Raw genomic sequence first — 15,108 nt, 5'->3', positions numbered from 1 at the left:
ATCATCTTTGTTTTTAGATATATTTATCAGAAAATGTCTATGACATGTGCTAAAAAACCTACACATATAAGATGCTGCTGATTATAGGCATGTGTGTCCAATACTAGTCCAACAACAAATAAACATATCCTATTGTGCAGCTTATGCATATATGAGAGAGAGACTTCTGGGTCATTCCATGTCAAGTCACCCAGGCCTTGACACCAACCGTGTCAGATTTTGATGAAACTTGGTACAATTACTTCTTTTATCATCCTGAAAGCACTTGTAAAATTTTTTTGCTCTATCTCTTATAGTTTTTTTTATAAATTTTTAAAGTTTTTAGATTTGGCGTTGTTTCAGCAGTCGGAAATTGTAACTTAACGTGTCCTCACAACTAAAAAAATTTGTATATTAAAGAATACTCAAGATATCAGTATGAAATTTTGGAATAAGTTTGTGTATTATATCTAAATGTTAAAAAAAATTACCGTAAAGATATGTTAAAATCATCCAAATGAAAAAAAATTTACAAGTTTTTTTTTTTTTTTTTTTTTTTTTTAAGCTAACGGGTGTTTAGTTTTACAAAAACTGCAATATCTAGAGTCTCAGACCTGATAGAAAGCTCAAATTTGTTTTAAAATACTCTTAATTGTATAGGCTATTAGATAAAAGAAAAATTATGTTGGCTTTTTAACCTGTTTAATAGTTATCTAATTTTTAAAATAATATTAATTATATTTTAAAAACAAAAAATACCAAGTGACTTAGACACCGAAAATAAGTTTTTGTCTTCTTGGAGTAGCAATGTACACTTGGATTTTGTTTTGTTACTCCTGTGTTTTGAAGTAAAAAATTATTACAGTGTTAAATAGTGCTTGGATAGTATTTTATTAAGTTTATTCGAACTCTCAGTAAGTACTGTTACTTAGTTTACAGAGATTCTTTTCCAATATCCTATAAAAGTAACCAGAACAGTAATCAGACCAAAAGTGAAATCAGTATGTCAGATATTCAAACCTGTAGTGTAGGGTTATTTAAAAAATCTGACTGTTTCCAAACAACCTACACACCTTCAAAAAAGTTACAACCAGTATCAGAATTGAGTGAGGAAGAAAAAGATTTGATCCACTTACGATCTGGAATTAATCTGTGTGAATTTAAGAATATACTGTATGTTCACACCACAGCTACTACTTTTTAAATGTTTTTGAAAAGTATCAAACAACATTGTAGACCCACTAAAAAAACACAAAAATCCCATCAAAAAATCGTTGAGAAGTGTAGGCTTGGATCTTTCTAAACAATTACTGACAAAAAATATTAGCATAAAAGCCGGACAAAAGCTTTGCTCAACATGCCGTAACTTTTGTGAGGAAAAATTAAGAGTTGAAGTCAATGAAAGTGAAACAGATGATGAAGTCATGGTTGAATTAGAATCATTGGAATCCAGAAATGAATCCCTCGTACAAACAAACATTGCTCTTGATTATTTAGGTTTAACACCGATAAAGCTTCATGGCTTGTCAGAACAAAGTAAAGGGTCTTATTTTAAAAGGAAGGTTAGCAGTATTGAAAAGACTGCAAAAAAGGCGGTTTCAAAAGCATTAAAATATGATGCACCAAGTTCTGATGATGACGAAGAAGATAAAAGTGTGGTTGAGAAAGCAAAGGATTTTGATGTAATGATTTCTCTTATGAAAGAGAAGATTTCATCTGTTGGGAGGTCTAGAAAAATCCAGATTCTGACCTTGGCTCCAGATTCTTGGTGTCGAAATAAAGTGATGAAAGAATTTAATGTAAGTGAGTACATGGTGCGACAAGCTAGAAAGCTAAAATCTGAAAAGGGTATTTTGGAAACTCCTGGTCCAAAAAAAGGTAAAACTCTTTCTGAAAATACAGTAAGACTTGTAACAGATTTTTATGAAAAGGATGAAAGTTCCAGAGTGCTACCTGGAACGAAAGACAAAGTAAGTGTTCAAGAAAATGTGTACATGCAAAAAAGACTCATTTTGTGTAACTTGAGAGAACTCTATTATTATTTCAAATAGGAGAATCCCGAGGTAGAAGTAGGATTTTCAAAATTTTGTTTCTTGAGACCTAAATGGTGTATCCTTGCTGGTGCTGCAGGCACACACACTGTATGTGTATGCAGTATCCACCAGAATGTTAAACTATTACTGGATGCTGTGAAAATTTAAGAATCTTATAAAGACCTAATTAAGATGCTTGTGTGCAACACAGAAAGCCAAAACTGCATGCTACATCATTGCAACAGCTGTCCTGCAAATACTGCACTAACAGAGTGCTTAACTGAAAAACTAAGTGAATATTATGATTTAGAAGAAGAAATTGTAATCAGTCAGTGGGTTAACACAGACAGGGCAGAAATGATCAAACAGTCTATCAGTGTTGAAGACTACATTTCTTTATTGTCATTGGAAAAGCTCACCCCGAACTCGTTTATAGCAAAATCCCAATCAGCAGCCTTTAAAAGATTGAAAGAAGACCCACCACCCAAAACAGCAATTATTGTGATGGATTTCAGTGAAAATTATTCCTTTGTTATACAAAATGAGATCCAAAGTTACCACTGGAATAGAGGTGGTTTTACTCTACACCCAGTTGGAGTTTTTCTAAGAAATGAGGAAAACAATGTTTTTGTTTCCAACCACTGTTTTATCAGTGATGACAAAGAACATGACACTGGTTTTGTTAACTTTGTACAAAAAGAAATTACAAAGTCGCTGTCATTACATCATACTGACATTGACTCAGTTCACTACTTTACAGATGGTTGTGCTGGGCAGTACAAAAATAGAAACAGTTTTAAAAATTTGACTGAACACTTGAGAGACTAATTTGAAGGCCCAACACTCTTTTTTTGCAACAAGTCATGGGAAGTCAATTTGTGATGGCCTAGGAGGAACTATTAAAAGAATTTTAAGGAAAGCCAGTCTACAGCTTTCAGACAAAGAACAAATAATGACAGCAATCGATGTGTATAAGTTTTGTGAAAAAAATATTGAAAAAATTCATTTTCACTTTATTGACAAAAAAGAAGCTGATTTGCTACGGTTAAAACTAGAAAAACATTTTTCAGCAACCCGAACCATGCCTGGAACAAGAAGTTTTCATAACTTCAAACCACTTCCAACAAACAACCTTGAAATTAGAAGGACTACAGATAGTGTAAAACCCTCCTTAGTCTTTTCTTTCCATTCTTCTTCTGATTCGGTTCGTGTTGAACCATCCATAAATAGCTATGTAGCTGCAAATTATGATGGTAACTGGTACTTTGGACTGGTAAAAACAATATTCAATGATGAAGATGCAGAAATTCTATTTCTACATCCTTCAGGACCTGCTGCATCATTTTATTGGCCTGAAAGAGAAGATTCCTGCATAGTGCCTTTGGAGCACATAGTCTGTGTAGTAGACGCACCTCAATCAAGCGGCACTGGGAGAATGTATTACTTCAAAAAAGACTGTATCAAAAGAACTGAAAGCTCTTGGATGAAGTGGAAAAACAGTTTGAATCAGCATTAATGTTTATTAAAAAGACAAAATTACTCAAAAAATTCAATGTTTCAAGCAATCAGTTGGGTTATACATAAGTGTCGTAAGTATCTTTGTACATAATTCTAATGTAATCTACTATAATTAATAAACATGTTAAAAAGCCATCATTATTTTTGTTTTATCAAATAGCCTATATGTTTAAGAGTAAATTAAAACAAATTTGAGCATTCTATCAGGTCTGAGACTCTAGATATTGCAATTCTTATAAAACAAAACATCCGTTAAAAAAAAAGAAAAAAATACATATATATTTTTTTCATAGAAAATATTAATATATTTTAATAGCATCATTTTTATCTTCAAATATGTATAATAAATAAACTTGCTGCAAAAATTCATGATGTTATCTAAAAGAGTTTTTAAGATAAGCAAATTTAAAGTTTTGAATACAAATTAAATTGACCATTTCCGAAGGTTCAGAAAATGCAAAACATAAAAAGTTTAAAAATTTATAAAAAAACTGTAAGAGATACAGCAAAAAAAAAAATTGCAGGTGTTGTCAGGATGGTATTAGAACCATTTGAGCCAAATTTCATGAAAATCTCAGGAGGTGGGTGTAAAATTTATTTTTTATTGGGTGATTTGATATGGAATGACCCTCTTGTGCTTCTTATTTCCACAGTTATTTCTTCTTCCGTATGAATCTATGTCATTACTTGCCTGCCTAAAATCATGTCACTGCATGCAACACACAGCATTGTTGTGGCCGTACAATATATATTGCCACATACAATCTCTTTAATCACTCCCATAATGTATTTTCTAGAACTTGGGTTATTCGCTCTTCTGATGTCTGCTGCCATGGTCTTTTCTTCCACGGTAGCTGCTGGTCTTTATTTCCAAACTGTCTAACTTATTTTTTGCCATTAATTTATAATAAAGCACTCGGCTAAAGCCTGTTTTGTTTGCTATCTTCTTATGCATAATTATCTACATTCAACTAGTTATTCCATCCACATGTAACTTGAAAATAAGTAAACTGAATAAAATTGTTGTATTGTTGCTGTCGTAGTCTTCAGTCCAAAGACTAGTTTGAAATAGTGGTTGCTGATGATTTTAATATGCCTACAGATTTTTCTTAAAAAGTCAGTGACATTGTAATTCAAATTAATATCTTTTGTTAATATTCCAACTAGGGTAACTTAACTCCTCAAAAACAGGCATAGATAATCTTTATAGAAATGTCTAATGAACAAAATTATATTATGAAATCAATAGTCAATGGCCTCTCAGACCATGACACAGTTTCTTACATTAAGTGTTAATACTGATCAGGATACAAAATCTACTAATTATTAGTTCCGAGTGTTCTTAACAAGCCAGCAATTGATTAGTTTTAATATGCTCCTCAGACATGTACTAGAATGATGTAAACAGTGCTAATGACATGAACAAGAAATATAATACATTCAATAACAAAGCCCTAACCTTATCTGAAAGTTGTTTTTCAAAAAGCTACCCTGAACTGATGGAATGGGATATACCATCTGTCACGCACTTCACAGTAGTTTGTAGAGTACAGATATAGATGTAGAATCTATGAGTGCAAATTTTACATACTGTACAATAAATGAATCGCTACAAAATTAATACTTAATGGGACATGGGTGCGAATTTCTAAACTGCAAGACTACTGAACTATAAATGAAAGTGCCTAGTGTAAAAATTAATTTTGTAGTTATTTTGAAAGCCACACTAAGCCTCCAAATACAAATTTCCTCTCTGCCTTGTATAATTCCCTAACAACAGTTACACTGAAGATAAAAGCCTATACACCTGTACGCGGATAATTATCTTTTAAACAGTCCAAATGAGAATCGTAATGGTAGGCCTATATATCTGGGCTCCAGTCCGTTCTGAAGGGACGTTTTGCAATTAACACGCCAAAGAAATAGCAGTTTTTAAAACCGATAATCATTTACACATGATACCTATAGAGGATACTGAAAACGAACATGAAATTTTAATTGGAACGGTACCGGTATAGGGTCTATATGCGTTTCAGTAATTTTTTCGATTACTTGGACCTCTCCTGCACGCCTTACTTACACTGCAATGATTAGATAATAACGTACCCGTGATGTACCACAGTTTCTATTATGCTATTTTTGCAACAGTCAAAAATCTCGACAACAAATAGCTCACTTGCAACAATGGCTCCTAGTCATCAACGTTGGGCCCACTCTACAGTGCTGACCAGCAATGTGTAGGATCCACCAACCTTACAAAAAATAGGCACGTAAATTACATGCAATACGAACAAAGACCTGTCGGTGGATGCAATCACATGTATTATACTAAAGATATCGAAAAAGAGGCCATTACCCTTCTACTTTGAGGGCTTAGCGACAGTAAAGCTATTATTACCGGTACTATTATTGTAATTATTCGGAGGGCTACTTTTTTTAGTGCTCACGCTTATAGAACTAAATTGAAAGCGCAGTAGCAAAAAAATCTTAACAGACAGATATTTATTGAATAGCGCGTGATCTAGATTTAACCTAAAAGAAATGCCCTACAGGGCAAATCGGGCCTGTTGGACAATAAATCCTATTTCGTACAATTTTCATATGTCTCATAATTGTTAGTGAGCAGTAGTGTTCTTTTTTTTGCAATTACTAGTCCGTATTGCTTCCCAGTATACACTGTCAAATTTTTTATAAAAAGGCGTTATATTACTTGCACCTAGAAAAACTCTTACGATATGTTTACCACTGGTTGATACGTAATCATTCATCTTGAATGTTACATAGTTACATAGTTTCATGTGCTTCAGTTTATATATGCTCATAGGAGCTCTGGCAAATCACCTGCTGTAACAGCAAATTTTGTATTAAAAGGATCCCACACGGTGGCTTTTTCGGTTCAACTTCGCGGGTTCTCTCCACGTTTCCAACAGCACTTGTACGCATAAACGGTTGTGCATATGTAATTTCCCTGAAACGAATCTTGCGCTTTTCAGCAGACAAGTACTCGTGGTCGGCTGTTGCTCACTTGTGTGTCCTTAAGAACTATGTTGTTTTTGTGTTCCACGCGGGTTATTGGCGGCAATGATGACTGCTGACTCCAAAGAGTGGACTCTCAAGTACTGTGGACCTGCTCATTACAAAATTACTTCAATAAAACTGTGAGGCACGATGCGCTTTAGGAACTCAGCGCCAAAATATAAAACATAAATAGAATTTTTCTATTTTATATAAAAGTAAATGGTACTTATATAATGAAATCTGTGTAGTGATACTCATTTTCACGAATAACCGCTGAAAAGCTTTATTTTGAAACGCGCTCAAAATTGTATATGAATCACAGGTTGCCAGTTTTATCTCTACAGAAACTGCATTTCGCGTAACAGTATCTTGCATAGAGATACACGTTTCGTTTCTCAATCAAAACTTGCTTTAACATTCTTGTAAAATTTGAAAATAAAACTTCGCTGCCACTTTGTATATCTAGCAGTGAAGCACCTATGTTATTTACATAGTTGTTTACCCAGATTTTTGTTTTCTTTTTTTTTTTCGCCATTTCCTCACGATAAGGTCATCACAAATCACGAGCAAAGAAGTGATCCGTGCGTAGCGTGTTGGCCTGCATGCGTTCTTTGTACTAATTTTTGTGCACACACTGTTCTTCCCGTGCCTCTGCGACAGCGTACGAGGAAAGAGGTGTTGGTGGAGATACCTTTAGGTACAAGTACAGTTAAACTGTCAGAACGAGCGACCAAGTGATCATACGCCAGGATGCACTTAACACCATCTTGCGTTTATTAGTGGTAATAGAAGAAATGGTGAGATGCTTTCTCAAATAGCTGCAGAATTAAAAATGCATCAGCTAATCCTTGTTGAGACTAAGCAGATATTGTTGCTAGCAGTTTTATCTTTACTCAATTTTATTTTATCATCATATAACTTTCTTGGCCTTTGACCCTATGGACTCCATGGTTGTCCCTATTGTAATAAGGAAAACCGCAACATGATTATGTTTAAAACAATATTTACGTTCCATTGTTGCTTCAATAAGCTCCTAAAAGAATGGTAACAAAGCAACGCTGATTCCACACAAATATAAGACTGAGGAAGTTTTATTTATTTGTATTATTGTAACTAAATAATAAAAACGGCCAATCCACATACGTCACATGCGCAGTGTGTAAAGCTGCCAATAATACTGTAAACAGGCGTGAGATATGAGGCTTCTATGTAGTGTTATCACCGATAGTGAATCTCCATATGCCATTAGTATGCGAAAAGCGTTAGTGCGGGGTGCCAGTGAACCTGTAGTATGATAAATCCAGATGGTTCCATGAAATTGCAGACAAAAAAGGAAACTCTCCTGAAGTGTTCTGAAACATTTTATTCAGACAGGCGAAAAATCTGATTACAATATATCTGTTGTGTGATAAACTATCTTTGTTTCCTTGGGGAAAACACTATGGCTTCTTATTCAACTAGTTATGCGAGACTTTTGAGAATAATGCACTTATGTGGAATTATCGGACAATGGAAACAATCGTCATAATAAACAAGAAACTGAGGATGGCACGGCTTAACTGTTGAAACGGGCAAAGCTTCAAAATGCCTCTCCCAATAATAAACAAGAAACAAGATGCCACAGCTTAACTGTTGGGACGGGCAAAGCTTCAAAATGTCTCACCCAATAATAAACAAGAAACAAGACGCCATGGCTTAACTGTTGGAATGGGCAAAGCTTCAAAATGCCTCACCCAATAATAAACAAGAAACAAGACGCCATGGCTTAACTGTTGGAATGGGCAAAGCTTCAAAATGCCTCACCCAATAATAAACAAGAAACAAGATGCCATGGCTTAACTGTTGGAATGGGCAAAGCTTCAAAATGCCTCACCCAATAATAAACAAGTAACAAGACGCCACAGCTGAACTGTTGGAATGGGCAAAGCTTCAGAATACCTCGCCCAATAACAAACAAGAAACTGAGGATGCCACGGCTTAACTGCTGAAACGGACAAAGCTTCAGAAAGCCTCACCCAATTTCAGTTTAAGCCGATGAGTGTGTCTGGTCCATCTCGTTCCTGATACTGATGTAGGTCATATGTACTTCTTGATGTAATTTGATTTTTCCAGTAGCTTCATTAGCATGCATATGGCTGTCTATGCTGTTGTGGAGGCACTCTATTCTCAGCTTTTGGCTGTCATCCATCTACCCTCCAGGAATCCTCTCTTGATGTTTTTTTCTCATTGGCCCTTATCATACTACCACAGAGGATTTGACAGTTCTAGGTTCGTCACTGGAAGAAATTATGAAAAGACTAGACACTGCAACTGATCAATCTTTTTTTGTGATGTATGTGCATTTCGCTACTAGCATAGAGCGAAAAGCGTGGAACATTCAGCTGGTTTAGGCAGAAATAGGAGCAGAGCGCAGTAGCCAACAGTGTGGTCCCTGGTTTGTATCAAAGCCGTGGTGCACAAGCCACGAGTGGCGATTAGGAATGGTGGAGCACCTGCAGCCCACCGCTCGCAGCAGGGCGTCCGACACGAGTCCGTCCACATAGGCCACGTACTGCTGCCAACGGTCGCAGTCCTCCTGTCCCTCCATCCCGAACAGCTTCAGGTTGTCCGACAGCAACGAGTGTATCTCCTTAGATGCAGTTTCAATTTCAGCATACCTGCAAATACATCATCAAGAAAATTGGTCTGTGTCATATAACGTAGCAGTGTGCCAGTGAATGAACGGTTTCCTTCAATTATCAAACTTCTCGAATGTTTTGAGAGAAATACACAGTCCAGTAGCATTAATATGACCACCCATCAAAAGTCTGAATAACAACCTTTTCAGAAACGATACGCAGGAAGACAGTCAGTGAGGTTCTGGACCCGCCAGGGTAGCCGAGAGCGCTAACGCGCTGCTTCCTGGAGTCGGGTAGGCGCGCCAGCCCTGGATCGAATCCGCCCGGGAGATTAACAACGAGGGCCGGTGTGCCGGCCAGCCTGGATGTGGTTTTTAGGCGGTTTTCCACATCCTGTTAGGTGAATACTGGGCTGGTCCCCACATTCCACCTCAGTTACACGCGTCACAGACATTTGCAACGTGCCCGCACTATTTCACGCTTTACACTACACACAGACATTTGGGGTACACTGATTCCATCCTGGGGGGTATGGGTTGGCGGCAGGAAGGGTATCCAGGCATCCTAAAATTAACATTGCCAAATCTGTTGTAACCACGCCGACCCTGGGATCGCTGCGCGACTATGGCGTAAGCGAAAGATAGAATGAAAGTCAGTGAGGTTCTGGAAGGTACCGAAGGCATGTGAAGTCATGCCAACTTCAGTGGCGTGGCCAGCTGCACTAGGTATATGGGTTGAGGATCCACTGCCCGAACAGCACGATCGACGTGGCCCATTAGATTCTCGATTTGGTTGAAATATGGAGAGTTTGCTAGCCAGGGGAGTATGTTAAACTCATCCTAGTGCTCTTCGAATAACACACACATACACTGCGAGCTGTGTGACACGTTGCATTGTCCTGCTGGTAGATGCCATCGTACCGAGGAAAAACCAAACTGCATGTTGGGATGGACATGATCCCTAAGGATAGATGCACACTTGTGTTACCCATTGTGCCTTTCAGAATGACGAGATCACCCAGGGAATGTCGCGAAAACGTTACCCAGACCATAGCACCCCCTCCTCCAAACTGGACCTTTCTGACGATTGATGCAGGACCTACTCAGTGGACATCTAATTGCGGTATTGGCGTGTAAATTCCAGCCTCTGTCGCTGCTGAATAGCAATCAGCATGGGTGCATAAACCAGCCACCTGCTGCGAAGGCCCATACGCAGCAACTGTCGCTGAAGGTTCATTGAGGAGACCCCGTTGGTAGCTCCAGAGTCCATCTGGACGGCCAGTTGCTGAAGAGTTGCACGTCTATTGGCCCATACAGATCTCTGCAGCTGTCATTCTCCCATGTCATCTATGGCCCATAGTGCATCACAGTTGGGATAGCGCCATTTTGTCATGCACGGTATACTTCAACCACAGCAGCACACGAACAGTTTACGAACTTATCCGTTTCGGAAATGCTTCCACACTTGGCCTGAAATTCAATGATCATGCCCTTTTGCAGGTCAGATAATTCGCTCCGTTTCCGCATTACGACAACGACTGCACTGTTTTCTGCGTCCCCTCCACGCGTTATATACTCTCCACTGCCAAGTGCTGCTACCTGCTTTCAGCGAGTGGTTATTGCACGTTGACGTCGAACATAGTCGAAGGGCACATTAATGTGACTGGACTGTGTTTTAATCTTAATTGCAGAGCAACATGCACGACAATATGGTTTTATTTATTCTTCCACCCTGAATCACTATTCAGTGCTGATGACAACTGTAACATACAGAGGGATCCAAAAAAATGTATCCACTGTTTAAAAGTCCATAACTGGCAAACTAATTGACGGAGTTGTCTCATCTTTGGTAGTGTAATAGTTTGTAGTTCCGACAATCGCCACACAAGCGTTGTATTGCGTTGTTTTGTTTTTTCAGATGACAGTCGCCAGATAGTCATTGTTTTGTTGTTAGTTACACCTAGTTACTCGAGTAAACATGGCTGGCGCAAGGCTTACATTCGATGAAAGGAAGTCAGTTTTGAAGTGGTATTTTATGCACGAAAACATTAATGAGGTTCAACGGCAATGGCGAAATGAGTATCAAACAGAGCCACCGACACGTTTAACGATTCGTCGCATTCCAGACAAATTTCCGGGCTTGATTGGGCCATTCTTCTTTGATGGCACAGTTACCGGTGAAATGTACCTTCAGAAGCTTCAGACATCCATTTTACCTGCCATCCGAGGCTTGTATGGAGATGGAAGAGTTTACTTTCAACAAGATGGTGCCCCAGCCCACTACCAAAATCGTGTTAGGGCGTATCTAGACGAAAATATACCAGGAAGATGGATAGGCTGTAGAGGTGCTGTGGAGTATCCACCATGTTCCCCAGACCTAACTCCTCTGGACTTTTACCTGTGTGGAACACTAAAGGACATCGATTATCGACGAAAGCCACGCACATTGGATGAACTTCGAGAATCCATCGTACACTCATGTGCAAATATCCAACTGAACACGTTGCAGTCAGTAGTTCGTGCTGCAGTTCGGCGGCATCGTTTGTGTGTGGATGTTAAATGGTGACCATTTCGAACACCTACAGTGATATCTTTAAGTTGGACTTTGAGCTACACTTTCACCATAAATGAGACAACTCCGTCAATTAGTTTGCAAGTTATGGACTTTTAAACAGTGGATACATTTTTTTGGACCCCTCTGTATAAAACTGTTTATTATTTTTATTTTAATTCCTAAATACTTACGATGTCGAAGTTAGAGGTAGGCCTAGTAGCTAACCATTATCCTTCTGTCCTTTTTGACATTTAGGAAGGAATAAAATACTTACAGATGGTTAGGCGACATTATTGAGCGTAGAGATCTGGTTCGCCCCCGTCCCCCTCGCCACTTTTGTTTATTGTGTTCATATGTAGGTTTTGCGGAAGCATTTAACTTGTTATGCAGCATAGCAGGGTCACGTGCGGATTCGGATTGTTGTTGTTGTGGTCTTCAGTCCTGAGACTGGTTTGATGCAGCTCGTCATGCTACTCTATCCTGTGCAAGCTTCTTCATCTCCCAGTACCTACTGCAGCCTACATCCTTCTGAATCTGCTTAGTGTATTCATCTCTTGGTCTCCCTCTACGATTTTTACCCTCCACAGTGCCCCCCAATGCTAAATTTGTGATCCCTTGATGCCTCAAAACACGTCCTACCAACCGATCCCTTCTTCTAGTCAAGTTGTGCCACAAACTTCTCTTCTCCCCAATCCTATTCAATACCTCCTCATTAGTTACGTGATCTAACCACCTTATCTTCAGCATTCTTCTGTAGCACCACATTTCGAAAGCTTCTATTCTCTTCTTGTCCAAACTAGTTATCGTCCATGTTTCACTTCCATACATGGCTACACTCCATACGAATACTTTCAGAAATGAGTTCCTGACACTTAAATCTATACCCGATGTTAACAAATTTCTCTTCTTCAGAAACGCTTCCCTTGCCATTGCCAGTCTACATTTTATATCCTCTCTACTTCGACCATCATCAGTTATTTTACTCCCTAAATAGCAAAACTCCTTTACTACTTTAAGTGTCTCATTTCCTAATCTAATTCCCTCAGCATCACCCAATTTAATTTGACTATATTCCATTATCCTCGTTTTGCTTTTGTTGATGTTCATCTTATACAGGGTGTTTCAAAAGTGACCGGTATATTTGAAACGGCAATAAAAACTAAACGAGCAGCGATAGAAATACACCGTTTGTTGCAATATGCTTGGGACAACAGTACATTTTCAGGCAGACAAACTTTCGAAATTACAGTAGTTACAATTTTCAACAACAGATGGCGCTACGGTCTGGAAAACTCTATAGTACGATATTTTCCACATATCCACCATGCGTAGCAATAACATGGCGTAGTCTCTGAATGAAATTACCCGAAACCTTTGACAACGTGTCTGGCGGAATGGCTTCACATGCAGATGAGATGTACTGCTTCAGCTGTTCCATTGTTTCTGGATTCTGGCGGTACACCTGGTCTTTCAAGTGTCCCCACAGAAAGAAGTCACAGGGGTTCATGTCTGGCGAATAGGGAGGCCAATCCACGCCGTCTCATGTATGTTTCGGATAGCCCACAGCAATCACACGATCATCGAAATATTCATTCAGGAAATTAAAGACGTCGGCCGTGCGATGTGGCCGGGCACCATCTTGCATAAACCACGAGGTGTTCGCAGTGTCGTCTAAGGCAGTTTGTACCGCCACAAATTCACGAAGAATGTCCAGATAGCGTGATGCAGTAATCGTTTCGGATCTGAAAAATGGGCCAATGATTCCTTTGGAAGAAATGGCGGCCCAGACCAGTACTTTTTGAGGATGCAGGGACGATGGGACTGCAACATGGGGCTTTTCGGTTCCCCATATGCGCCAGTTCTGTTTATTGACGAAGCCGTCCAGGTACAAATAAGCTTCGTCAGTAAACCAAATGCTGCCCACATGCATATCGCCGTCATCAATCCTGTGCACTATATCGTTAGCGAATGTCTCTCGTGCAGCAATGGTAGCGGCGCTGAGGGGTTGCCGCATTTGAATTTTGTATGGATAGAGGTGTAAACTCTGGCGCATGAAACGATACGTGGACGTTGGCGTCATTTGGACCGCAGCTGCAACACGGCGAACGGAAACCCGAGGCCGCTGTTGGATCACCTGCTGCACTAGCTGCGCGATGCCCTCTGTGGTTGCCGTACGCGGTCGCCCTACCTTTCCAGCACGTTCATCCGTCACGTTCCCAGTCCGTTGAAATTTTTCAAACAGATCCTTTATTGTATCGCTTTTCGGTCCTTTGGTTACATTAAACCTCCGTTGAAAACTTCGTCTTGTTGCAACAACACTGTGTTCTAGGCGGTGGAATTCCAACACCAGAAAAATCCTCTGTTCTAAGGAATAAACCATGTTGTCTACAGCACACTTGCACGTTGTGAACAGCACACGCTTACAGCAGAAAGACGACGTACAGAATGGCGCACCCACAGACTGCGTTGTCTCCTATATCTTTCACATCACTTGCAGCGCCATCTGTTGTTGAAAATTGTAACTACTGTAATTTTGAAAGTTTGTCCGCCTGAAAATGTACTGTTGTCCCAAGCATATTGCAACAAACGGTGTATTTCTATCGCTGCTCGTTTACTTTTTATTGCCGTTTCAAATATACCGGTCATTTTTGAAACACCCTGTATTCTTCTTTCAAGACACTGTCCATTCCGTTCAACTGCACTTCCAAGTCCTTTGCTGCCTCTGACACAATTACAATGTCATCGGCAAACCTCAAAGTTTTTACTTCTTCTCCATGAATTTTAATACCTACTCCGAATTTTTCTTTTGTTTCCTTTACTGCTTGCTCAATATACAGATTGAATAACATCGGGGAGAGGCTACAACCCTGTCTCACTCCTTTCCCAACCACTGTTTCCCTTTCATGCCCCTCGACTCTTATAACTGCCATCTGGTTTCTGTACAAATAGTAAATAGCCTTTCCCTCCCTGTATTTTACCCCTGCCACCTTCAGAATTTGAAAGAGAGTATTCCAGTTAACATTGTCAAAAGCTTTCTCTAAGTCTACAAATGCTAGAAACGTAGGTTTGCCTTTTCTTAATCTTTCTTCTAAGATAAGTCGTAAGGTTAGTATTGCCTCACGTGTTCCAACATTTCTATGGAATCCAAACTGATCTTCCCCGAGGTCCGCTTCTACTAGTTTTTCCATTCGTCTATAAAGAATTCGCGTTAGTATTTTGCAGCTGTGACTTATTAAACTGATAGTTCGGTAATTTTCACATCTGTCAACACCTGCTTTCTTTGGGATTGGAATTATTATATTCTTGAAGTCGGATACGAATTCTATATTTGCCATTGCTTCAACTTCAACATTAACTTATGTGATTAATATGATAACCTTTCTATGGGA

The 15,108-nt window shown here is 39.0% G+C and overlaps 1 protein-coding gene across 1 annotated transcript in view; it reads right to left on the bottom strand.

Annotated features, from left to right (window-relative positions):
• The window catches only part of LOC126252221 (dynein beta chain, ciliary), a 769,797-nt gene that overhangs the window by 560,396 nt on the left and 194,293 nt on the right, over positions 1-15,108 (bottom strand). Inside the window, exon 16 of the mRNA XM_049953092.1 lies at positions 9,041-9,205. Within this exon, the coding sequence (XP_049809049.1) occupies positions 9,041-9,205 (165 nt within the window). The remainder of the gene's footprint in view (positions 1-9,040; positions 9,206-15,108) is intronic.

The sequence above is a fragment of the Schistocerca nitens genome, chromosome 4 (assembly GCF_023898315.1).
Source record: "Schistocerca nitens isolate TAMUIC-IGC-003100 chromosome 4, iqSchNite1.1, whole genome shotgun sequence".
NCBI lineage: Eukaryota > Metazoa > Arthropoda > Insecta > Orthoptera > Acrididae > Schistocerca > Schistocerca nitens.
The sequence above is the reverse complement of the archived record's forward strand: the minus strand, read 5'-3'. Positions and strand labels throughout refer to the sequence as shown.